We start from the raw sequence: 25,581 nt of genomic DNA, 5'->3' as shown, positions 1-25,581 counted from the left end.
AAGTTTTCAAGTAGCAAAAATTTAGCAAAGTTTTTTAAGGAAAATTGAGGGGGGAAAAATTAGAAAAGAAAGGCTACAAATGCAGCAGAAACCATGCTGAGGGCGAATTGTTTGGTTAGGAGAATAGAGAAATCCTTGCAAGCATTATTTTCCCAACTGCAACCCTGAGTGGTGCCGCATGTTTTCTCGTCTTTCCCTGCACAAGTTGAAGCTGTTTTTCCATCTTTTTCTTTGTTTTCATCCTCTCCTTTCTTTTTGGGTTTGCAAATGTCCCCATCCAGAACGCAATCCCCTTTGCATTTATCTCCATTTTTGTTACTGCATTCATTTTCTTTCGTGTCGTCATCTTTTTGTCCCTGCTTCTGATGTGTCTGGGTCTCCTTTTTTTGTTGGTTTATGAAAACTCTAGCCAGAGCCGCCCCGATCTCGTCAGTGCTGCTTAAGCTCTTTATGGGCTGAAGTTTCAGCTGTTCGTGCTGTACTGTGGGCACCTGGGTTTGTTCGATTTTGTGCCATACATTGTTTTTATAGTTTGTGCCGTCGGGTCCGTAAGCCTTGTTTGTTGCTTGCTCTAATCTGTCGGAGCTGATGTCGCTTGGCTTCTCGCTTTCGAAGTTGTCTAGTAGCGCTTTGGCATTAAAAAGCGCCCAGTTTGGATCGCTACTTAGTGCGCTGTACTCCGCGATCGCTTTTCTGCAACTGTCCAATGCGTGTGCCGTCCGCAGCGTCGTGAGTTTGCTGTCTAGGTCGCTTTCATTGCCCCGTAGCAAGTTGATTTCCGCCGAGTGGGTCGTTTGGAAGTCGGCGTTTGTGTTGCTGTTCCACGTCCATGGAGTTTTCTTCTGTCCCATGGCGTATGTCAGTTGAATTTCCAGATTACCTGAGTCGGCTAGAGCGTTGTCGTGGCAGCTGTTGGCCCCGGTTGCCGTGCATTTTGCTTGTGCGTTGCTGTGCAGTTTTATTGTCGCCAGCTTTGGCTCGTCCTTTTCGCTTTCCGTTGTGATTTTGACGCCTGTTTCAGTCTGGTCTTCTGTTGGGCACATTGCTGGTGGAATGCTGCCGAGCGTCTTCGTCGTGATCGTTTCTGCCTTCAGCGTCTTGCCGCCGGTGGGCTCAATTTTTAGTGTGCCGGCCATTGTCGTTAATGCGTGCTGCGCCGCGTATGTTGCCGCAGTGTACCCGGCCTGATAGGCCGCTGCCGTGAGAGGCGGTGCTGCTGCATTTAATTGGTCGGTGCAACGGGCTAGGATTGCCGCCGCTGGCGCAAGTGCCGCCGCCGCCTTCCGCTTAAGTTGGTTGTCGGCTGCTACTGCTGCCAATATCAGCTTGGAAAAGTCTAAAAGATTGGCTTGGTGTTGGCCTAGGGCTCGTTCAAATTGTGTGGTGTACACCTCCAGCCGCTTAATTACTCTTGACTTGCACCCGCACGGTGTCGTGCAAACCTTGTTGGGCTGTGCGAGTGCTACCGCTGTTACGTTTAGCAGCGTCGTCGCTGCCAGCAGTATTAATGTCTGTTGTTGCTTTTTTTGGCTTTCACGCATTTCTTTGTATACTTTCTTCCCTTGTCTAAAGGATGGGGGGGGGGGTCGTTGTTTGACTGAGTATCGTTTGCTTACGGTTGTGCTTGCTTAGTGTAGGTTCTTTGGGGTTTATTGTGGTGCTAGAGTATCTCCGGTTGGAAGCCTTCTGTTTTTTACGTAAGGGTGCGCTGCAGCCTTTATTTAACGTTGCTTTGGTCTGCCTTGAGCCAGGTTGCGGCTGCCGAACACTTAATGCTGATCGTATGTGGTGTCGCCGTTTGCTGCCACCCACATGGCAGTTGCTTGTTCACAGCTCGAATGTTGTATCTTGCGGCTGACGTTTGTTCTTGAGGCCTCCTGGCATGGATTTGTGCTACTGTTGTGTCTCTTTCCTGCCGCTAGCGCTGCATGAAACATTACAAAACCATTGGTCTCTAAAAAAGCAGGCGCTTTTTGCTGTTGGTCTCGCTGCAGGTGCCAGTTAAAGAAACGTGTTAATATGTTATTCAGAGCCTACATGGTGCTGACTTGTTGAATATAGTATGTTTTTAGATTTTATCATTTACTCTTTATTGCGCTACTTCAATTTCCTTAATCGGTGTATCCTTATTTGTGGCTGACAGCCGGCTGTCCAATAAGTGCAAACTATTCAACAGAGATTTGAGTTCGGGGGACTAGCAGTTGTGATGTTTCAAATCTACAATTAGGTTTTTAAAGCTTTTGCCTGTGTTTTTAGATGGCCGCGGATTCAAAGAATTAACAATTAGCTTTATTGTCGCGTAAGGTTCTTAAAAAACATGTATTATAGGCGGCTCCTCCTGGTGCACAGTTACAAATAGTCTTGCTTCTTGGAAATTTGGTTATATGACTAATCTTTGGAAGATTCCACTCACAAAATCTTTGAATTATCGAATACTTCTCTATACCTCAAAAATTAAACTCATATGACTTCTTCTGAGGGGCTTTAGTTAGTGAAGCTCTGCTGGTGCCGGGGTCTTGGGCAACAAAATAACGAATCTCCCTTTGCCATGTCCTTGCTTCGACCGCCTTTGTAAATTTGTGTCGTTCTGGGGTCTATTCGCTTGAAATAGTGTGCTTTTGGACGCCATAACCGTCTGTTTCAGGTTCCTGACTCTCTTTATTCTATCCATTAAATGAAGATCAGCGTCGCACCTAGCGTAAAGTGCTCCGCCATTGAATGAACATAATGTTTGTTATATGAGCAAGTATGAACTTGTTGAAGTATCATTACAAAATCTTTCTGCTTTACAAAACTCTTCCATTTTTTCATATACTTGCTATATTAAGCAGTTTATGCATTATTTTTGTTCTTTCGCAGGAAATAATAATCCACTGGTGGTTGTATTTAAGAAATTTATTTCTGATAATATTATATCGTTCACCACAAACATTGTTTCCTTTTCGTAAATTAGACGTGTAGAAGCCTTCGACACTACCTCACACATACCCAATTCCTTGCTTTCGCCTTTCATTCTTCACATCTGTATACTAGGTTTTGCCAACACATTAAAAACTAAAAACCAAACCATTACCTCTGCAGTAGCTCACATCTATTATTGCACGAAATGGGCGCCAGAATCTGCTGGTTAAGTATCATTTTCTTGTTTTCTGAGGTCACGTGCCTTCCGTTGGTGCATTCCTTACTTGTCGCTGCTTCTTTCCTTATGGCTGTCCGTCTTCGTACAACGAACGACAATATTTAGCTTTTATACTGACCTCCATCTCTTCTTTATTATCCTTTCTATCATTATTATTATTATTATTATTACTGCTCTTATTTCAACAAAAGAAAGAAAATAATCTAAATATCAAATATCAGTAATAGAACTTATTTTTCATACCTTATCACCATAATACTTTGCAACTACAAGCCACTTTCATATTCATTCTATAAAAATTTCATATTTTTAAATTTTTGAATAATTTACAAGTTTTACAAAAGTGTTGAAATATATCAAATTTAGTAAATTCTTATAAAATTTAGAAAATATTCTTATAATTCTAAAATACTACCAAATAAAAAAAGTAGTATCCATCAGAGTAAGATTCTTATTTATAAGAACACTGAAAGAGCCGCAGTTGTAATCTTCTTTGTCAGATCTGTCACTATTTTCGCCCTTCCATCCGCAAACTTTGGTGGTTTGACCTTCATTGGCTTTCTCACATTTCTCTTGTGTGTCGTATTTACTGCAATCTGCCCCGGCGCTTGTCCCTCCTCTTCCTGCTTGGTTTGCTGTTTCCTTTTTAGCCTTATCTTTATCCGATTTGCACTTCTTTTTGCCACTTTCCTATTCTACCTCTTTGCATGGGAGTTTGCAGTCATCTCCTGTTCCTTTCGTTGAGAAAGTTTCGTCTGTTTTGGTTACTTTTGTTAGTGATGCGTTTTTTTGTGTTCTATTTCCAGTACGTGGTATCTCAAAACCTGCGTTTCCTGATAAATGCATAGCTTCTTTGTAAACGAAACAGGGGTATTACTTAATAAAGATTAAAAACATGTTGTAAAAAATTAAAATAAAAAATCAAAAAAAAAATAATTGATTTTTAAAAACAATGAAAAAAATAAAAAATTAATGGTGATAAAAAGATTAAAAAATTTATATTCATATGGGAATAAAAATAAAGCTACCTTAGGATAAACACAAGCAAAAGCCAAATATGCTTCTAGGTGTATAAGGGGTAGTGTCAGCATCAAAAAAGAGCCGGTGCATCACTTTAAACAAATTAAAAACGTGTTGTAAAAAATTAGTTAAAAAATTCGTAAAAAAAACCTGCACCCATGAATGTTGAGCTGTTTTAGCCGTCAGTTTCAAGTAAAAGATTGTGTGCCGGCGACTTTGTTACTGATTTTGACGATCGGCCCCCCCCAATTATTATATTTCCTTAATTTTCCTTTTGAGAGCAAATGGTTTCGCGCAGCGAAACTTCCACTCCCCAACACTAAAAAAATTGATGGCGTGCGTAGCGCCATAGTTTCTTTAAAAAATTTGAAGCCGCGTGTCGCGCAAAATGAAGAGCTGAAATTCACGAAAGCAACAAGGGTAGAATTGTAACGATGTGAATATGAAATGAGTATGAGAAAAATTTAAGTGAGGGTACCTGACATATGAATGAGCGCTAGCCTTAATGTGAAAAAAGAGCTGCATCACTAAGAAAATTTAAAAATTTAAAAAATTAACAAAAAAAGAGGCGCAGAACGCAGAGCTTAAATTTGCAGTTGTTGAAAATTATGGTTTAAGACAGAAACAAAAAGGAAATCAATATAATTGGTGAATAAAGGTTATGGTGTGCAGAAAAAAAATTGCAGAATCACTTAAAAATTTTTTAAAAATAAAATTCCTAGCCCGAATAACCCGCCTTTTTTCTTCCTTCCTTATTATTCTATTCTGAACAAAACTTTCAGAACCAACACCAAATATTTAAAAAATCCAACACTGAAAAAATTCAGCAGCAAAAAAAAGAAGAATTTTTAGTCGTTAAAAAATTTCAGACGCACAATCAGCCCAAAAATATAACTTCTAAAAGATTTAAGATGTTAAAATATATCAAATAGCAAAATTTTAGCAAGAAATATTGAGGGGGGGGGGAAATTTTTGTTTTAGAAAAGCAAAGCCATAAATGCAGCAGAAACCGTAATGGCTAATTGTTTGCTTAGAAGGAAGCTGGAATCGCGGCATTTTTTCGTATCGTTGTCATCCTCACCATCTTCTTTTCTCCATACACAAACAGGGCTATATTTCACAATATTTTATTTTCACTACTAGTTGGTCTGTTACTATGGCCGGAGAATTTTACAGTTGTTGTCCCTCCTGTTTGAGGTTGTGTTACAGAGACTCCATTTGTTGTGGCTTTTCTGGCATCCAATTTGAACGTTTTACTTTCTTTAGTTTCTGTTTTATTAAAATTACATGCTGCGGTTGCATTGCAGGCTTGTTCGACTTTTATTTTGTTGCATGTGTCTTCCGATGCTTGTTTGCCTTGATTTTGTCTGAGCGTCTCAGTTTCCTTCTTTAGTTCCACTGTTTTTTTTATATATTCCGCCTATCTCCACCGTAAGTGCAGCTTCAAGCTGTTTGGAAATCGTGTCGAGCAGGGGTGTGGATTTGGTCTCCCCTGGCGTGGTGGGAATTGTTCTTTCTACCGCTTTGAGTGCCTTCAGATACCTGCCCTCCTGGTCGTCAGCTGTTAATCTGAAGGCCGCCTTGATTGTGTCGTCTTTGATGCTCTTGTCGTCTGTTGGTTTGTTTCGGTATTGCGTAATTGCACTTTTAAGTGCTTGTCGACTGGTTGCGGTTTTAAGCAGGTTCTTTAGCCCAAGGAGGTCAGTCGGTGGGTCGATCGTACTTGCCGTTAAGTCAATTTTGAGCTTGGCTCCGTTCGTTTTCAGTGCAGTGAACAAACTGTTCGCTTTGGTCGCCGCGCGGACGTTTGTGGATGTAGTAAAGCCGCCGGCCTGGGGTATCTGCAGGATGCCGTTTAGAAGGTTGATGTCTACCGTCACCGCTGTATAGCTGCTGTGCGGATTGTTGTTTAGCAGGCAGTCGTCGCGTCCCGAATTAGATTCTGGGTCGCCTTCGTTGCTTATATCTGTGTCTAATGCGGCTGCTAGGCCTTCAATTGCGGGACTTAGAACTGTTGTATCCTTTGAATCGCATTTGCTCTCCACGAACTTGCCTATTCCTGTCGCGTCTCCGTCGTTTGCTATGCAACCTTTGTTGCTGCCTTTGGTCGTTGACATGTGCCTTTTTAAGACCTCCATCAGTCCGTCGATTCGGCCGCTGACGTACATTGCTTGGCCTATTGTTTTGGTTTGTTCGCCTGCCCAGTCGTGAAGCTCGCTTAGGGCGGCCAGATAGGTTGCTTGGGCGTAAATGGTCATAGTTGCTGCGGCCTCTTTGTACTGAGGAAGTGCTGCTTGGCTAAGTTGGTGTTGCAGCGCCGCTTTTTCTGCAGCTTTAAGTGATTTGTGCATGGCGTTTAGTTTGTCTGCCATATTTGCTACTGCCTTCTTTGCTTTGTTTGAATATGTGCAGAACGAGGTCGCTACTGAAAGCTTAAGTGGCCGTTTGTCGTTTGTTCCCTGTGCTGGTTGTTGAAGTAACAGCGCTAGGCTTATGTTCAGCAGCCTCCTCAGCATGTTGTTTTTGTTTTATTTCCTCCGCCGTTCAGTGTTGTCGTGCAGGTGTTTGGGCTCGGAAAAATTAGGCTTGTCTTGCTCTTTTTTATTCAAGTAAAACAAGTAGGGTTGGTCGAAAAGGTTTGATATCTTTTTTGTCTTTTTTCAACACTAGTTTTTTCTCCTTTAGATGTTAGGTTGCTTCTGTATTGCCCTTGCTATGCCATCTGCGTATTGGGTTTTGGTTTTTTCATTTTGTGGTGATACATCGGTGCGGTCCGTAATTTTGTAAGATGTTGATTAAGACGCGCGATAGAAGTATAGCGCCTTATAGTGCCTATACTTGGTTATCATACTCTATTAACCTTGTTGTAGGTACTACTGATTGTGGGTTTTAAAAAACTAATAAATATTGTGGTGGTGGTGGTAATTGAAAGGATCTGCATTTGTCGCATCTTTTGGTTATATCTCTCTCATCGACGTCTTAGTCTCTAGATTATTAAGTCTTGTTGTGGTATTTACAACGTTATTCAGGTGGTAAGTTGTGACTAAAAAACTGCTATTGCCTTCATAATCTTTATTTCTCAGAATTTTGTTTCTTTTACGTTCACGATTTAACCTACATGTCTCTGTCTGCGCGATTTTCTTTACTATTATTGCACCCTTTTTAACTTTAACGCTACAGAAAGCTGTTGGGGTTAATAAATTCTAATTAAAAATACCTGAGGTTTTACGCCTTGCACATCTTAATATAGATTAAATTTGGGTCCTATAAGTCATAGTGTGTTTAATCTAATACATTGTTCGTAACATTTGCATGTTTAAAACCTTCACCTTCCTTTGTTTAAAAAAACATTTATCTACCTAATGACTTTTTCAATTAGTCTGTGTATGAGGGTCACTAAGAGTGACTGTTTCTACGCTATGTTGTGGTTCAACAGTTCTTTAATTTGAGCTTTTCTTTATTGGTTAGACGTGTTCTGCCACTTCCTTCGAGGAATGCTAAATGTGCTGCTGGCTTAGGCACTTACTGAAATTTTGTTTAACGTTTGTAAATATGCTCATTGGCCCCTGGTTTAGTGGTAAAGTAGAGGTCTCGTCGCATATAGTACCGGCATCGATCCCCGTGGGCGGAAAGTATTTAGCTTACACTAAGGATGGATCTGCCTCAACGTGGCGCCAGGGCCCAGTACAAGAAGAGAAATCGGCTGGGAAGTCAAATGTCCCATCGAAACAGCGGCTGCAACACCGGATATGGTGCGACCGCTCCGTGGGGAGAACCATTACTTAGCTTTCCACGGGCCAATACTCTGCTCAGGTGGGAGAACCAAAATCCCTGATACAACCTCCGTCCGGGGAGGCAGATGGATATGGTAAACATGGTTCCAACGCAACGTGTGTGTGGGGAGTCGAACTGGCGTCAAATGGAGACCGCCCCCCTAGACAAGCGCACATGCGGTCGGCCTCCAGTTGGTATCAATTCTCAAAAAAAGGGGGTTTAGTGGGTAGGAACGCCGGTATCCAGTGTTGAGTCCCACGCTACACCATGTCATCGCGGCGTGGTGTGCTTAAAAGCATTTACTTCTTACCATTGGGTGGAGCGATTGCATGGTGCTGACATCTGCGCGAGGGAAAATAAAAAAAACACTGTGTTTCCTCCTGGCGGTGCCCGCCACCTCAACGTGGTGCTAGGGTCCAGCACCCCGTATCATTGGGGGAAGCCAAGAGCCAGCAGCGTTTCTTTCATGGGGAACACTGCTTTGCTTCGGCTACGGCATCATACAGCACAGGGATCAGCAGCATCTTGCTGGGACAGTGTTTTTCATTTGTCGGTCCCTGGGCACGTGCCAGCGTGCCATCAGCAGTATCATCCGCACTAAGATGCTGCGGTCCGGTGATGTGGAAGAGAATCCCGGCCCGTCGTTGCGCGGGATGCAGTGGAACTGCGCCGGGCTACCTCAAGAAAAAAGAGATTAGCACTCCACAAAACCCTTGTTGATGAGCGGATCGCCTTTTGTCTGTTGAGCGAGACAAGGATGACGCCTGGAGAGGCGGCTTGCTTTAGCGTTGCTGGCTACCAACATCACGGAATAGCTCGTAACTGCAAAGGAGGTGGTGTATCAATACTAGTGAGGGAGGACCTGCCACTCGAGACAGGTATGGCCGTTGTTGGTCGCATTGAACAAGTGCATGCAACGATTCACCTTGCACGTGGAACGGCGCTGACTGTCACGTCGGCATACATCCCACCAGAACACACCTTCACGGCAACTGACCTAGATACGCTTCTGACGACTGATGGTGCCCAGCTCTCATCGCTGCAGACGCTAACGCACACGCGTTGGCATGGGATCGCGCGAGCCCACCAAATACCAAGGGTGAACCCCTCACACAGTGGTGCATTGACAACCAGTTTCTGGTCTGCAACACTGGTGAGTGCACCAGGTACGCGCGCCACCACGGGGAGTCCACCCCTGATGTGACACTGTCAAGGAATTGCACAGTGTACACGTGAACATCGCTGTATTCTCCCGATAGCGATCACCATCACATATTTTTCGACGTTATCGTTGGAGACGACACAGATGCACTGAGTTGCCCGCGGCTTCGAAAGCCCATGTACGCACGGCTAAAAGCTGACTGGAGGAATTTCCGTCTCAAGGTTGACGAGCTCTGCAGGAAAATTGGTAGAGAGAAGAACGTCAACACCATGGAACAGAAATTGAGCTCCGCCATCTGCATTGCGACGAAGGTCTCCGTCCCCCGTGGCTGCAGAGCAACGCCACCACATTGGACACCTGAGCTCGCGAAACTCGATGAAGAGATCGCTGGATGCGGACCCTCCCACCGAAGGGAAAAGTTGGTAGCCACGCGTAAGCAGATCCTGGACCGTACCACAAAGAAGAGATGGAGCACGCTATGCTCCAGACTTGCGGTGTCAGACCGCTGCAGTTGGTACATTGTCAAGAAGGTATATGCGCCACGACAACTAACCACACCGGCTGTACTTGTTGATAACGCGGCCATCACGGACTACCATCAAGCTGAGAGGTTCAGTAAACTGTACTCGTCCCGCGCAAGAAGGCACCCCGACTCACACCCAGCGGCACCCATAAAGACGATAGCGAGTGAGTTCAGTCCCATCACGATGGCTGAACTACGGAGATCGATCAAACTGCTACCGAGTGGATCCGCAGCCGGACCTGATTGCTTATACAAGGAGGTACTGCAACATCTCGGCAGAACAGCGCTGAATGTTGTTCTGAGGCTATTCAATGAGAGCCTACGAACGGGAGTCGTGCCGCCTGCATGGAAAACCGGTGTTATCATCCCCATCCTGAAGGCCGGAAAAAAGGCGGAGGGCCTCGATTCTTACAGGCCTGTGACGCTCATGAGCTCTCTCTACAAAGTCATGGAACGCGTAATTGCCCCGAGACTTAGAGACACTGTTGAGTCCCAGCTGACGCCGCAGCAATCAGGCTTTCGCCCCGGATGCTCAACGCTCGAACAGCTGCTGCACGTCCGCGCTGCTCTCTGCCGCCCCACGCACTAATCTCGTACGGGTGCTGTATTCGTCGACTACGAGAAGGCATTCGATACAGTAGACCACGACAAAATTGCGAGGGAAATGCACAGAATGAAGGTATCACCCCACATTGTGAAGTGGTGCGTATCATTTCTGAGTAACCGAACTGGCAGAGTGAGATTCAAGGAGAAGCTTTCCAGAAGCAGAACATTTGAGCGAGGAGTGCCACAAGGAACTGTCCTTGGCCCAATCATGTTCATTATTGTCATGAACTCGTTGAGCCAACGCCTTGCAGAAGTGCCGTTACTGCAGCACGGATTCTTTGCAGACGACCTAACGCTACTTGCCAGGCACACAGAGAGGGAAGTCATCAACCACACACTACAGTGCGGTCTAAACGTGGTGTTACAGTGGTCAAAAGAGTACTTCATGTCTGTCAACGTAGCAAAAACGAAGTGCACACTCTTCGGGTGTACAGAGCGCCACCCCCTTACATTATAACTGGAAGGCGAAAGAATTGGAGCTGACAGGACACCGAAGCTTCTAGGAGTAACATTCCAGTGTCTGCAAGGGATGGCAACACATGCGGCTGAAACGAGACGCAAGATGGACTTCTGACTACTGCAGATAGCAGCCATCTCAGCTCCTACATGGGGGCCAAGACGACAAGTACTGAGAGCTTTTTATCTAGCACTCGTACAGGCACACACCATGTATGGCATTGAGGTATGGTACTGGGACGCTTCGGAACAAAGTCGCGACCTCCTTGCAGCAGCACAACACAAGGCCAGTCGAATCATAGCCGGCGTACCGCATGGGACGCGCAAAGAGGACTCTCTGCTGGAAGCAAACCTCCTGCCACTCAAGACGGCCACTCTTGTGCGCAGCATTAAATTCATGCTGATGTGTGAGTCACGAGGCGGATGTTTGCGGCGCAGTGCTGAGGAAGTATACCACAGCAAACACCCAGTCAGAGCCCTACATTCCCGCATCATGCGGTCCTACCCCCACCTCCGCATTGAGCCACGCGAGCACCCGCTAGAGACATCGACGCTCCGCCACAGCTGCCGACAGATATTTCACACGCAGATAAAGCCTGTGTGCGCTGATGACCCTGACGATGTCAAAAGGGAGGCTTCCGAAAAGTGGATTGAACGGCATTTTGCACGGAGGGGGAAGGAGCCACCGCGGCGAGAGCACTACGAATTGTGGACTGATGGATCCGTGTCCCTCGGTGAGAAGACCGGGGCAGCTGCCCTGCTCTATAGAAACAACACGCTGATTCGTGTACCCAAAACTGGAGCAGGGAAACTCTCATGCAGTTACAGAGCGGAATGCGTAGCATTAGAGATAGGACTGCAACGGCTGCTGAAATGGCTTCCGGCATGCAGAAGCACACCGAGCATGTTGTCCACCTTCTATGACTCGCTGTCAATGTTAACAGCACTGCAGACAGGTCCACTAGCCGTAACGGACCCAATTCTGAGACGACTATGGAGGCTTCTGCTTCAAGTTCAGAGAAGGAAGGTGCGTATCCTAATTCAATTTATGTTCGGTCATTGTGATATGAAACGGAATGAGGTTTGCGATGAAATGGCTAAAAAGGCCGCAGATTTACCACAGTTGCGAGACATATGGATCCCCGACATCATTGCTTATGCGAAGCGAGTGCTTAGGTCAGAAGAAGTCCATGAGAACACTCATAGGTTTGGTATCATGGGCAACCACTTTCCAACAAAACATAAAGAAGAACTGACGATGGAAGAAGAAACGGCACTGGCACGCTTTCGGGTTGGGTCTTCAAGACACTATGGATGGATGTTGCGAAAGATCAACCCGAGTGTGCCTCCACAGTGCCGATGGTGCAACCCGCAACATGCAGCGATAGGACCAACAATGCAAGCAGCCCAACCTGTTGCGATACGCACTCTTCAGAGAACCTCCGAACCAACCAAATGTACGGAATGTGATGCCACATACCAATGCCGCTCGAGTGCTGTAACGCACATGGTAAACAAACACGGCTTTGTGCGAGCTTATGCCCTCCGGAGGATCAAATACGGCGATGCAACACCTGTAGTGGACATCCCCCGGAGCCCCCTCCAGTGGTGGCGATCGTTTCTCTACCATCGAGCACACGAGTCCCGATGAAACCGAAGGTGCTTCATTGTACCCTCTGTGCCTCCAAATTCGCAGTGCCAGGCCGACTATTACACCACCTTCAAACAATACATGGCATAGGCAGCGGTAGTTTCCGCGTGAAAAGGGGGCGAAAGAACGAGGACTCATTGCAAGGAGATGGTAGCGTCCCAGCAGCGCCAGCCCCTCAGGATACACGGAAGCTGCCGTTTCAATGTGACCTGTGGGAGGCGAGCTTCGGTACACGTTCTTCCCTGTCACTACACAAGAAATTCAAACATAAAAGCATAGTGACGGAGGACGGTACCGTGGTGGTGGTGCAATTCCCTCGTAAGCGTGCCCGTGAGGGAAACGTTGACGTCCCGGGGAAGGGCGAGGTGCAGTGTGGTGTGTACCAAAAAGTGCTCAGTTGCAGGGACTTCCTCATCCAACACTGTAAGGCTTTCCACAAAGGTGAGGGAGTCGAGCTTAAATGCAGCAAAAGCACAAAATTGTGTGCCACTGATTCCCTGCATACAAACACATCCATGTTGGTGTGCCCGACATGCGGAAGGCAGTGTGCTAGCAAAACTGGCCTCACCATACATCAAAAGAAGATGCACGGTATGAAGGTAGGGCGCGCTGTTACCAACCAACGCGGAGACTGCGAAGAAACGTCGCTGCACCTGATGAGCTGTCCCGGTTTGAAGGAGTTAAGTGTCAGGTTTGCGGTAGAAGGTGTGTGTGTGTGTGTGTGCAGGATGTATGTTTCTCTAAAAGGGTAACCCAGTTTCTCATTGCGGTTGAACGGAGCCGGCCGCAGGTAAAGTTCTCACCTATGGTATCAGTCATACAACCGACTCTCCCTTCTGCAACTTTTCCCTCATTGCCGAGTGTGGAGCTAGCAGGAAAAGCACCGGATGCAGGAATAGTCCAGACACCCTCAGAGACAGAGGGGGTATGCAATCAACAAGCAACAAAAACAGAAAGAGGGAGAAAGAATAATAAACGAGTAACAAAAATCAAAACAAAAGGATTGCTAATTGACATCTTTGGGAGAGTCCGGGGTTGGAGGCTTCTCGCCCCATCTGCTGTATTCCGTTCAACTTCGGAGCTACAACAAAAATTATAGAGAGTGTGTTAGGATGAATAAAAAAAGGGAGACTCTGCCACAGTCGCCAGATCGATAGCATCTCAGGGCTCTACGGTGATGGCTGATGACCGCGCCAGTGGGGGCAAACTCCCACGAAGGCACGAAGAAAATTCCAAAAAATAAATTTTGTAAGAGTTTTTTATGTATCTTTTCAGTTTTCCGCTTGGGGGCCACTATGGGAGTCTTCTATTGATTGTAAATGGACGTCGCAAGTTCTTATGAATAGTTGCATGCTCTGTAGTGCTGCAGGACTCTCGCCACTACTTCCTTGTAATGGTTGCACCACAGGTTGTTTTGGCTTCAGTGCGTCGCAAAGATCTTTCTGCAATTTAGTTTCTGGTGCTGAATTTGCTAGTAGATTTCGTATTGTTTTATGACATTCTGAGTTTTCTGTCGCTGCATCGAAGATGTCTGCTGTTATTTGGCTTTTTTACGAAGTTGCTTCTGGCGTGCTGAAGGCATATGTTGTTGTGGTCGCTGCAGCACTCTGACAGCCAGCTAGCCGCGACTGTATCCCTGTTACCGGCTGGTTGTTTGGGAAGCTGCTGGTGGCGTCTGCTATTGAAAGCGTTGTAGGTCTGAAGGCTTTGTGTATGCCGTCTATGGTTGTCAGCTTGATATTTTTTAGCTGGCCAAAGTCTGGCTTATTGCCGTTGAAAGAGTCACTGTCGCCTTCTGTGCTCATCTTGCAGGCTTATGTGTTAGTTTGTAATAGTTTGAACAAAATAGCGGCATGGTCTGTGCTGCTTGGCGATGTTCCTGGCGTCTTATCTTCCTTTATCTGCAGCTTCGTCGTCTCGTGAATTGCGTGTAGCCTGCCCTTATGTTGATGTATGGCGGCTAGGGCCTGTTGGTAGGTCTTGGATGCCGTTTCTGTATTGAACGCCGCTTGGTTTGCTCTACTCCTTGCTTCTGCTGCTATCCCCAGTATTAAGCAGCGCCGTTTTGGGTTCTCTGCTGCGGCTGCTGCCAGCGTCCACGTGTTGTAAAGGCTTTCAAGGTCCTAGCGGCTTCGGTTGTTGCTGTCTGTCCATTCATGTGATCCTCTAGTTTTGAAAAGTATTCGTATTCCTTACAGATATCCGTTATTTTCTCCAGTTCCTTTGCGTGTTGCTTTCTCCTGAGACTGAGCCAACAGTGGATGCAGTCAGAAGCGTTATCGTTGGTAAAAATGGCATTTTCTCTGTTGCTTGGGTTGCTGCTGACTGTCGTTTTTTTTTGTGTTGTACCGAAGTCTTGTCAATAATTTTTCTTTTACTAAATCAATGAGTTGGTGAGAAAACGGGTAACGTTTCATCAGGTTCGGCGTTATAGGCTTAACGAAGCTGTATTATTGTTGGGAATACCGGATTTGTAGTCTGATCGCGGTTAGTTTTATGGCGTTGCCGAGCTGCGTTATATAAATTAGCGTTTGCGTTCTTTAGCCGTGGTTTAACCGTTTCGGCCATCGACAATACGTAATGAGTCTGGTTTAGCTTTGCTGCTCTGTCCGGTTTGTTGGTATTGATTGTTAGTTTCCTGGCTTGCTTTAGGTAATAATTTCTGTCGGTTTTTTGTAATCTTGAAATTCCAGGTCGAAGGTCCGCTGTTTGTCAATTTCACAAGCAGTGATGCCATACTATCGCCTTGTTGTGCCGGTGTTCTGACAAATGAACGTTGTTTTGCCTTAGCGTACTGCATTGGTCGTGTTTGTTCAGTCAAAATGGCTTTCAGTTCTAATTTTTTGTGCTGCTGTGGTCTCTAAATTTTTGCCATTACGCCTGTCAATTTGCTAAGTCTGTTGCCAAAAAAATCTAAACCAATTTTTGTCTCAAAGTTCTATTTTTAAAATGTCAAATACCCTTGTATGACAGCATCTTGTCGCTTTAAACAACTGCTAGAATATCTTCGAAAGTCAACATAGCTCCCAGTATCACATTAGCAACCACGTTTGCTGTTTCTGCCATCCATCGCTCACTAAAGTTCAGTTGCTCTTCAATCACCGCCATTTCTCATCTCTTTTTTCACTTTCAGTTGATGCGCTATGGCTGAAGTTAATTTCGCAGTTAGCTTTGCTTCATAAATTGTTTTTTCTCTATCTTTTGTGTACACGCCATTGGTACGGTTTCTGGACTTACTGGTCGGCACTTTTTATATGGAAGCTCTTCTCTAAGTCAGACTAATTATAGACAGATTGTTTTGTAATTCAATTCCGAAGTTAGTTTTATTTATAAAATTCTAACAAGGCGTCATCCCTTATCTATTAAATAACCCTGTGTTCTATGTTATCCTAGTCTCACGTAGTTCTCTATCACTCTAAACCTCTTTTTGTCTAATTTTTCAACATTTATGGCTGTTAGTTGCTTCTATTTTCTTCAGTTTAATATGCGATTACAGCTGCTCAAATGACAAAGTAATTGCCGTATTTTTTAAGTGTTTGATTTCTTTCATGTTTGTGGTCTAATTTATGCTCCCATTAGTGTTAATGTGTTTTAGACTGTGGCATTGTGTTGGTGCAAGCTCTTGCCATTGTGCCTTAGATTTACTAAGCCGTGTTGTTATATGCGAGTAGGCGCATCCTTTCATCTGTATTTCCAGTTCCTTTAATCCTCCTGACTTCTAGGCGGAAGGAAAATACGGATCTGGAGTGGTGGTGCAAGTGATCACCTTCACTCCACTTATATTTTACGTTGGTTCATATGCGCGTCTTATTATTTTTTATGCCTTATTCTGCGAATAAAGAAGTAAATAAATATTACCAGTCAATGAACGTCATATCTTTTTGCTCTTCATCTCCTCATTTTTCCTTATGAAGATTATATCCTCTTTCAGATTACATCGTGGCGCTACTTATCTGTATCCAAGTCTCCATGTTCTTTCATAACATTCCTCTTGCTTTTTCTTTACTACTCGCTAGGCTACTCCCATTGTACCATTTCCATTGTTTTAAGCATTGCTACATCAGCTGTAAATTTCGGTCAGCGCCGCCACTATTATTACAAGAGTATATACACACTCACAACACTCTCTTATCATTATTATACTAAATAACAATAAATTAAAAAGTAAATTTTAAATTAGAATAGTGCTTATACTTTAATACTTGAAATCTATAATGCTTTTTACTCATAGGTTACTACCTTATACATTTTCTCTAATTTTAAATTTTCATCAAAAAATGTTAATATATATCAAATTTAGTTAATTTATAAAATTTTCTCAAGATAGTAAATTTCACAGAATCGAGCTGAAATGCTTAAAATTCTTAAGATGGTACCAAACTCACAAAAACAGCAGCTATACTCTGAACCAATTTATTATTGACGAGAAAACCAGAAGAGCGGCACTTTTCTGTATCCTTGTCATCTTCAACATCTTTACCCTTCCTAAATGCACAATTTTGCTTGTCGTCTTTTTTGTCAGCATCGCACTCAGTTTTATCTTTGTGTTTTGCGCATCCAGATGTGGCTGTTTCCTCGTTTGATGCTTCTCCTGTCCCTGCTGCGTTTGTCTGAGATGTAACTTTAGTCTCATCTACATCACATGTGCCAGTTGTTTCATCAGTACCTTTCCATTTGCAACCATTTTCTGTGCATTCCTTTGACTTGTTGTGGAACTGCTCGCATTTTTTCTTCAACTCTAGGGGGTCTATTCGTGGTAGTTGCGAAATGGGTGGAATTGCTGCTGGTTCTTGTACTTTTAGCGTCTGGAATAAGCGGTTAGCCTCCTGTTTAAGTTTTTGTATCTTTGTTTGTGCCGCCTTCTCCTCTGCCATGGCGGCCGCGTAATTGTCAAGCGCCTTGGATGCGTCAGTCAATTCGTTATACCATTTTATGTCGTTGTGTTTGCCTTGTTCTTTGGGCATGACCGCGGCCGTGTAGTCTACGCAGGCTACGCTTGCTTGGCCGCCGCATACACCGCTGCTGTGCGGTGTGCCCAGTACGACTGCATCTTTTGTGCCCTGGGTGTGCGACTTTAGTGCTGAGTCGAATGTTTCCAGCGCATGTCTGATGTAGCTTGCGGTTATTGTTGGTTTTGCTTTTCCTGCGCACTTGGAAGCCATGCCGTCAATGAGTGGGGCCACTGTTGCGAGTAGCCAGTTGCTTCCTGCCGCTGTTACTGTGTCGCCGCACATGTGTTCTGCTATGGTGGTGTCTTGAGCGCATAAGCAGAAGAGGTCGCCGCGCGGCGAAATTCCGGCCTTGGCGCCTTTGCAGTCGTTATTGCGTGTGCCGCTCGCTTGCCACTTGTCTGCTGGGGCGCCGGCTAGTGGCCTGTCCTGTTTGCCATAAAGCGCATCTCCGAAATGAATTCTCAGTTTGTCGTTGATGCCGTTTAGCACTGGCGCCGTTTCAGCTTTGTAGTTGTTATAAATGACTTGAGCTTCTTTTGCTATGTCATTTATCTGGATATGAATTCTGCGTCCGTAAGCTGTGTTCTGTATACCCTTGGCCGGTGTCTGTTTGATTTCTTTGTTAGGTTCCGCCTCGAGGGCCTTTCGCGTTGCACGCCACTTGTCGTACTTTTCATGGCAGCTGATTTGTTTTGGTTGCTTTTCGCAGTCTATGCTTTTTTCCCCGCTGACCTTATCTGTAGTCGGAAACTGGCTTTGCCATTCGTCTGTACTGCCGCTCATGTTTACCAGCTCTATTGCTCGTACGTCGTCATCCAACAGAGAAGAACCAGGTAGGTTTATAGGTGTTTTCTTGCACAGCTCTACTAAACTGCACAAGATGTGGAATTCGCGGATGTTTTTGCCCTCGCCTGCTGCTGCATTGCTTTCTTTTATGCTGGCTGCGGCGTAAACATGTATAAGGCTGACTAAATGCTTTTTTGTTGACATGTTATCCTTTAGCCGCCGCTTTGTCTTATGCTGCTGGTAATTGGATTGTTCGTTGCTTTGTTTCTGATTTGGGTTTTATGGTTCGTGTGCTTCACCTTATGCTGGTTTTACCCTTTTATTTATTGGCGAGATTTTTCAAAAAAAAAAGATAGTCGAAGCCGCTCTATTTTTTGGATGTTTCTTTTTAAAAAGGTAATAAACTTGCATGCTGTTTCACCACCGGATTTCTAATGGTGATTAAACTACTGATTCTTGTGTTTTAATTCATTTTTATCAAATTTATATAAATTTCCAGTCTATTACACCAATATATGAGTTCTTTGTTGCTTCTGTAACCAATTTTAAAAAACTCTTCGTGCATGGAAATTTGCACTTTCTGTCTCTTAACGTGTTCTTTCTGTTTAAACCTCTTCTTCGGCTGCAGTTCTGGAGTAAAATACAACGTTTGTGCTTGGGCGTCGTCGAGATGCGATCTTTATTTCCTTCAATACCTGGTTCCTTTTACGCCTTTTGTGGCCACGCTTGGTTAATATTGGGCCTTTGCGTTTTTTTATTGGCCGGTGTGCTTGATTGGCTTCAAGGTCGGCCCACTGTTGAAACAACAGTGCTGTGCAAGACAGGTGCATTACCTTACTTAAGTTTAGTTTATGTGCATGGTGCTTGTCTTTACTGTTACTTCCCGTTTATTTTGTTGCTAGAAACTTCACTACCATGCTTGTATATCTCTGAAAAAGGTTCGCTCATCGATGTATATACTTTGGCCCCAAAAGATTATCGACGTCGCTTCTTTGACTGCTTCCTTTGCCAGTTTGTCATCTGCGGGTTTGTCCACCGCTTCCTAGTATTGTGAGAAAAACAAGACAGCCATGTACTGCAAGCAAGTGACTGCATGGATTGTGCTCGTTTCTGGAATTTTCATAGCTTATTAGCTTTGAACAAATTTCTTGCTTTGTTTTTTTTTCACGAATATTCCCATATTCAAAATTCCACTTCTCTCCACCAATCACATAAGTTTCAATTGCACTTAAATCTATTGTACTAAATTGCTTTCTTTCAACTCTTCAAACCAAAAAATATTTTTCACAATTAATTTTGCCTTCTCTTCCCACGCAATGGGCTGTCCTGGAAAATGAATGAATGGAGCCTCTTCGACTTCACCACTATTGGGAATCGAAAAGAATATCTCTTTTTAATCCAATCCGACCATCTCCCTCCTCAAAACAGATTTCTGTCCAACAGCTTCTTCCTGTGTAACACTCAATATTAGCAATGGTTTGTAAATACTCTGCTCTAAAACATGTTTCTCACTTCTCTTTTATAACTCTCCAAATTAATATTCAAATTTTGTGAAAGCCCAGACTCTGGCTATCAATCACCACCACCACTAAGATAAGGTGTTAGCACTTTGAGTTGATTTTAGTAAATGATGTAATTTTTTATCCTCTTCTTTTCTGTAGCCCACATTAAAAAAACAGTGACATTGCGATTGCAGATCAAAGTGATCTGAGTTCATGAGCAAATCAAACTGAGGAGCATAACACTCTGATGTTGTCATGACTAACATACTCCACAGCAGTTTCATACTTTTCTCGGTGTTAGCAACAATAGCATCAGATCCATCAGTAGTTATTACAATATGCTCACAACTTGCATTCTGTTTCTCTAAAAATTACGTAACCCATTTAGGCCTCTTAGCATGAGTATACAAAACTCCCATCTCAATTGTAATAATTTTCAATATTAGCCCCACAATCTTGATATATTGAGCTTAAGCACACTAAATGTTATAGCAAAAGTAAGAGTAAAGCTCTGATGTACCAAACGTCATGTCCTAATATACCTACCAAATATCAGATAGAAAAAAAGGTAGAAAACTTAAGAAAACTGGAGATTTCATTACAAATATATTAATTTTTTGATGAGTTATCCATTTATTGCAAAACAAACCGCTCTGCATCAAAATCTAAAACGTCAACATTTATGGTCCTTAGTGGGCTCTATTACTGCGAATAACGTAGCGACTTCAGCACCACGTCTACTGCGCCTTGTCTTTACACCATTGTTCCCTCTATCATATTATTGTGTATTACAGTGCCATATTCTTGTTTATGTATGAAATTGTGCATATTCCATTTCCATTTCTGTCATTCTGTCCATCACGACATTCTTCTTTCAATCTCCCTTTTCTTTGTGTTTACTTTTATTGTACCACTACAACTGTTTTAAGTGCTTCTTTTTTGTTGTTCATTCAGTCTCCAAACCACCCTTATTATAATATTCTTATATACACACTCAAAAAACTTTCCTATTATTATCATTATTATTATGATTATTGATAATACTGTAATTAATCTAACTAATATCCATAAAATAAACAAAATAAAACAAATGATAACAGTACTCATTTTCTATGTTCTATCACCTTGCTGCCGTATAACCCTATTCTACTTTCATACACATTAAAATTTTAAAAAGTCTTCAGAAATTTGAAAGCGTTTGTCAAAAAGTTTTAAAGTATACCAAATTTAATAAATGCTAGCAAATTCTTCCAAAATAGCAAAGTTTCATAAATTTCAAAAATTTAAGCAAAAAACTAAAAGTTTTATCCTATTAGAAAAAATGCAAGCAAAGAGGGGCCTTGTTAATGACAAAAGAATGGCTTGCTGTGGTGTTTTTTGTTGTGCTTGTTGCTGTTGTCGTCACTTTAGATTTGCACTCCCCATCTTTGAATTCACACCCATCCTTATTGTTGCACTTAGTTTCGTCTTTTTCGCCCTTGCAGTCTTCTACTTTTTTTGAATCTACCGCTGTTGGGGTCGGTGCTGGTTTGGCTGTTTCTTCTCTGGCTGACCTTTGTTGCTCCAAATGGCTTAGAATTTGTTGTGCTTCAGTGTCTGTTGTCACTTGGCCGATTGTTTTTGTCCCCATTGTTGCTCCTGTTTTGCTTGGAACGTTTTTCTTATCGATTATATTTTCGAATATGTTTTTGAAGTTCGCATTGTCCGTGCCGTACGCTTCGGTGACTTATTTTTTTAGTTCTCCCTTTTTGGTTTGGTCCGTAGCATCTGCGATATCCTTGTACCTCGCATCGCAGGCCGCGACAGCCTGAAGTAGCTCCTTGTTGTTACTAACCGCTGGGCCGCTTATTTCGGTTTTTACGGGTGTTGACGCGTGTTTTAGTATTTCGCACAGTAGTTTGCCTAGGTGTTTGTTTTCTGTAGCGCCAGGCTCTGCTGTTGCGACATCTGAGTGGCAAGTTTTAACGCTTCCCGACGTAAAGATATTTACAGTTGACATTGCCTCCGTATAGGTTGCCTTGGTTCTGGTAATCGATGGGTTGGCGTCGCCGTTGCCGAATGTGCATGAGTTGAACGCTGCCGCTGCGCTTTGGCTTGGCGCCTCGCTTGGGCCGCCGATGCAAGAGCTGCTTGCTGTTGCCTTTAAATACGCTTTTGCTAATGTTTTGGCGAGTTTCGCCGGGTCAGTGAGCTTGATCGACACCAAGTTAGCGATCGCTATGTTCTGCCCTTTTATTTGTGTTGTTGTTTCCGGGTCAAGGGGTCTGCAGCCGTCGGCATCTTCGGCGGTCGTCGCTAGCACTAATTTCACGCCGTGCGAGTTGCCTGGCGACCGCACGTGCACGTTGCCAGCGGCTATTGATGTTTTTAGTCGGTACAACTGGCCTGCTCGTGCTACGAGTTTCTCTTGCTTTTCTATCTCGCCTATTGCTGCCGTTGCCGCTCGGCGTATTGAGCCCTGCTGTCTTTCATTTTCTTCCAATTCTGCTGTTGTAAGCGCCGCCAGCCCGTTTAGTAAGCACCTCTCTTTCTTCTTTTCTGATGCTGCCGCTGCTATTGTGAATTTCTTCTTGTCCCTTCGCTGTTCCTTAATGGTCGATTCGAAAGAGTTTGCCAGAAGCTGAATGTGCCGCTTCAGCTTTGTGAGGTACAGTTCTTCATCGCAAGAGTCAGCTATTGCGGGTGCAGCTGCGTCTGCGCTGGCTTCGGTTTCCGTGCTGAGAACCGCTGCTGCTATAAATACGACTATTAACATCTGCAGCATATTCTACTAAGCGGGAAGGTGTTTGGACGAATGTCGTTGTTTGTCCGTTGTTGAGTAGAAAGCTGGTGCGGCATCATTCTGTAATAGCGGCCATGCTGGAGTAGTTGAGTTTAATGGTAATTTTTTGTTTACTTAGTTATCCGTTTGTCAACCTCAGGAATTTTCTATCTGCTACGACTCCGGTCCCGTGGGTTGCTGCTGTATTTGGAAGTGTCTGATGAGCCACTTTTTTATATTAGTGGTGAACTCCTTGGTTCTGTTTATATCTGTTCATTGGGTGGTCTGATGTTACTGCTCTTTTGGCTACTTTGTTTGAAGGAACAATGAACACAATTTTTGTCTGTCGCTTCTGTGATGCTCTTAACTATTTCTCTGTAAATCTGTCTGATAGTTCTCGGTTTCTGGTTTTAGAGAGCGTCTATGCCTCCACCTTCCACGGTATTTTTGCTTTTACTATAATTACTGTAGTTGCTTTACTTTTAAGTTTTCTGGGTTTTGCCGGTGTTTATGGCTGTTCTGGCGTTTCTGCTACTGGCATTGGTCCGTACAGGATATGTCGAGTTTTTGCTGACTGTCCCTTAAAATTCTCTGTGGCTTCCATCACGTTTGTTTTAGTCGCTTGCTGCTTTTGCGGCTTAAACTGAGCCCTTTCGTTAGGAGAATTGGCTTTGACACTGCATCCTCAACGGCAAAAACTTTGAACAAGTAAATCCAGTTCTGTACCTGTCAATTTATAGAATTCGCGAATTTTCAACAGAAGGATGTTCCCTTTCTATAAACAAATAAAGAACTTTGCATACCCAAAACACTTTAGGATCTATTATATTTGTCTACTTTTAGTGTTTGCCAATGCCTATTGATTTTTCGCACCTTTAATGACAACATAACGTTGATGTTTTTGTCGTGCGTACTGTCTTGAGTATTTTACACCTCTATCTTGTTTTGCTGTCTGGCTATTTCCCCCCTTGGATAGTAGATGCGGCCATGGCTGTCATCTTTTGCTTTGAAGTTTGTTGATGCGCTCAATCAGCGTCGCGTCAGTTTGTAATCTTATATGAATTGTGCGTTCATTAAACGGTTTTAGTGTTTGGCTTTTGAAACAATGTGGAGGTCGTAATGTATCATTACAAAATTTTTTTACCTCATGAAGCTCCTACACTGTATCCAATGCGCGGTTTCTTATCAATGACCTGTTCCTTTTCCTTTCGCCTTTTTCAGTGGTCTCTGCTGGTTTTAATACCGCTGATAGCATTACGGCCCCACATGGAATGCACACTGCAGCCTGAGGCTTTCTCATTCCCCACCCCATCATCTCCTTGTGTATAGTAATACAATGCGCCATTATTTTCTTTTCAAACTATGCATATTCCATCTTTTATCTTTACAGGCCACTATCATTTTCTTTCCTCTATTCCTTTCATAATATCCCCTGTCCTTTTTCACTCACTGTTCCATTCACTTACTTTAAATGCACACTTGAAATATTTGCAAATGCTTCTATTTTGGCTAGTCATTTTCCATAACGACCATTGTGCTTATAATATTCGTATATACACACTCACAACACTCTCCTATCATAATAATAATTATTATTATTACTGCTCTCATTATAATATTCATATGTACACACTCAAAATGCCATTATTATTATTATAACTAATGTCCGTAAAATAATTAAAATAACACAAATCAAAATAGAACTTATTTTCAATACGCTATTACCATAATACCTTGCAACCGTAGGTTGCTTCGATTAAAAATTTTTCCATACTTGATTAACTATTATGTTTACATTAAATAAGTGTTGAAATAAATTATTCGAAAATTTTAATAACTGTTCTCAAAATGGCATATTTTCATGAATTTCATAAAATTTTAGCAAAAATTCTTTAAGAAAAAGAGGGGGAAAATTTCATAAATTAGAAACGCAGAAACGCAAGCCAAAGAGGGGCCTTATGAATGACAAAAGAATTGCTTCCTGTGGTGTTTGTGTTTGTTGCTGCTTTTTCAGCTTTTACACCATCTTTAAGTTTGCATTTTCCGCCTTTGTGCTCGCAATCTTTATCCTCTTGGCATTTATCTTTTTCGGTGTCTTCCTTGCACTTTTCTGTTGATTTTGAATCTATTTTCTTTTTGTCTTCACGCTCGTCTTCAGCAGCATTTTCGTGGAACGCGATACCGTAAAAATATGCAATGGCCTCAGTTCCTTCTCTTTTGCCAGCGATATTATTGATACGCCCCTGTTTGGTTTGTCCACCGACTTTATAGGAAATTTCATTTTCTTTTAGTGACTTTAGGAAATCATCAGCAAGTTTCTTGTTGTCTGGGCCGAAGATAGCTAATACGGTGTTTTGTAGTTCGATCTTCTGGGCTAACTCAGTTACCTTTAGCGTTCCGGGTGCTTTGGCGTACAACTATGCCATCGCTGTAAGCATGTCCTCGTCGTTTTTTAGGTCGTCGGCTGACTTGCCTTGCAAGCTGTAGGCCGGCGGCACCGTGATTCCTTTGGCTAAGCAAACAGCGTGGGCTAATATCTCCGCCGTTATTAGGCCATCGTTGTTTTTTGGCTCCTCGCTTCTGCAGCCGCTGCTCGGGTCGCTGTTTTGGTATATGGTTATCGTCGCCACTTTCGCGTAGGTTGCGCTTTCCAGGCCGAGGTCTACTCCCATTCTGTTTGATCCCGCACCCCGGTTTTCTCCACTGCTTCCCGCGCAGTCCTTGTCTGCCGCCGTCGTTGTCGTTGCAGATCTAAGCGTGCCCCCGGCCAGGGCTTTGGCAGTTGCTTGCACCGGGGTGAACGTTGTGTCGGGCGCTAGTTTCAGCGAGTTAGCTTTTGTCAGCTCCGTTGGCGCTTTGTGCACGTGCTCGGACGGTGTCTGCTTGTAGCTGCATTTGCTGTGAGTTGTGGGCTTTGCCCTGAAACTTACTGTGCACGACGCGTCGCTGCCGCCGGACGTGAAGCCTGATGCTGTTGCGTCGTGTACTGCTTTTGTTTTTTCGAATGCCGCTGACGGCTGTATCGACATCGCTGTAATGACCTGTTGCTTGCGAGCTGCTAGTACTGTTGTGACGGTTTTGAGTTTTTCCTCTGCCGGTGTGATGGAACTGTCGTAATCGGCTTTTTTTAGTTGAAGCATCGTCTGGAGCGCCTTGTATCCTAGCTTCTTTGGTGGGTCTGGTTCTGCCGCCGCCGCTAATTCCATACTAGCGATATCCGCCGCCAGCTGTTGTCTGTTTCGGTTGATC

General features: G+C 43.7%; 2 protein-coding genes and 6 pseudogenes across 2 annotated transcripts, besides 13 other annotated features; all 8 read right to left on the bottom strand.

Moving 5' to 3' along the window:
• Positions 1-25,581: part of a sequence feature (sequence corresponds to BAC RPCI93-25E9) that runs on past the window's edge.
• Tb927.8.170 (variant surface glycoprotein (VSG, atypical), putative) lies at positions 60-1,541 on the bottom strand (the record flags this gene model as incomplete). Its single annotated transcript, XM_841791.1, has 1 exon — positions 60-1,541. The coding sequence occupies one exon, from the start codon at positions 1,539-1,541 to the stop codon at positions 60-62; it is 1,482 nt and encodes a 493-aa protein (XP_846884.1).
• Positions 3,271-3,320: a microsatellite.
• Positions 3,431-3,468: a sequence feature (AT_rich).
• On the bottom strand, positions 3,551-3,955 carry Tb927.8.160 (annotated as a pseudogene).
• Positions 4,043-4,162: a sequence feature (T-rich).
• Positions 4,692-4,724: a sequence feature (AT_rich).
• Positions 4,852-4,876: a sequence feature (AT_rich).
• Positions 5,137-6,675, bottom strand: Tb927.8.150 (annotated as a pseudogene).
• Positions 8,312-8,559: a mobile genetic element.
• Positions 8,312-13,575: a mobile genetic element.
• Positions 13,322-13,575: a mobile genetic element.
• Tb927.8.140 lies at positions 14,110-14,629 on the bottom strand (annotated as a pseudogene).
• Positions 16,465-16,510: a sequence feature (AT_rich).
• Positions 16,586-16,648: a sequence feature (AT_rich).
• On the bottom strand, positions 16,696-18,273 carry Tb927.8.130 (variant surface glycoprotein (VSG, atypical), putative; the record flags this gene model as incomplete). The annotated part of the gene is made up of 1 exon (XM_841790.1): positions 16,696-18,273. The coding sequence occupies one exon, from the start codon at positions 18,271-18,273 to the stop codon at positions 16,696-16,698; it is 1,578 nt and encodes a 525-aa protein (XP_846883.1).
• On the bottom strand, positions 19,239-20,084 carry Tb927.8.120 (annotated as a pseudogene).
• Positions 20,580-20,607: a microsatellite.
• Tb927.8.110 lies at positions 20,884-22,335 on the bottom strand (annotated as a pseudogene).
• Positions 23,912-23,933: a sequence feature (AT_rich).
• Positions 24,255-25,580, bottom strand: Tb927.8.100 (annotated as a pseudogene).

Source organism: Trypanosoma brucei, chromosome 8 (assembly GCF_000002445.2).
Source record: "Trypanosoma brucei brucei TREU927 chromosome 8, complete sequence".
Taxonomy (NCBI): domain Eukaryota; phylum Euglenozoa; class Kinetoplastea; order Trypanosomatida; family Trypanosomatidae; genus Trypanosoma; species Trypanosoma brucei.
The sequence above is the reverse complement of the archived record's forward strand: the minus strand, read 5'-3'. Positions and strand labels throughout refer to the sequence as shown.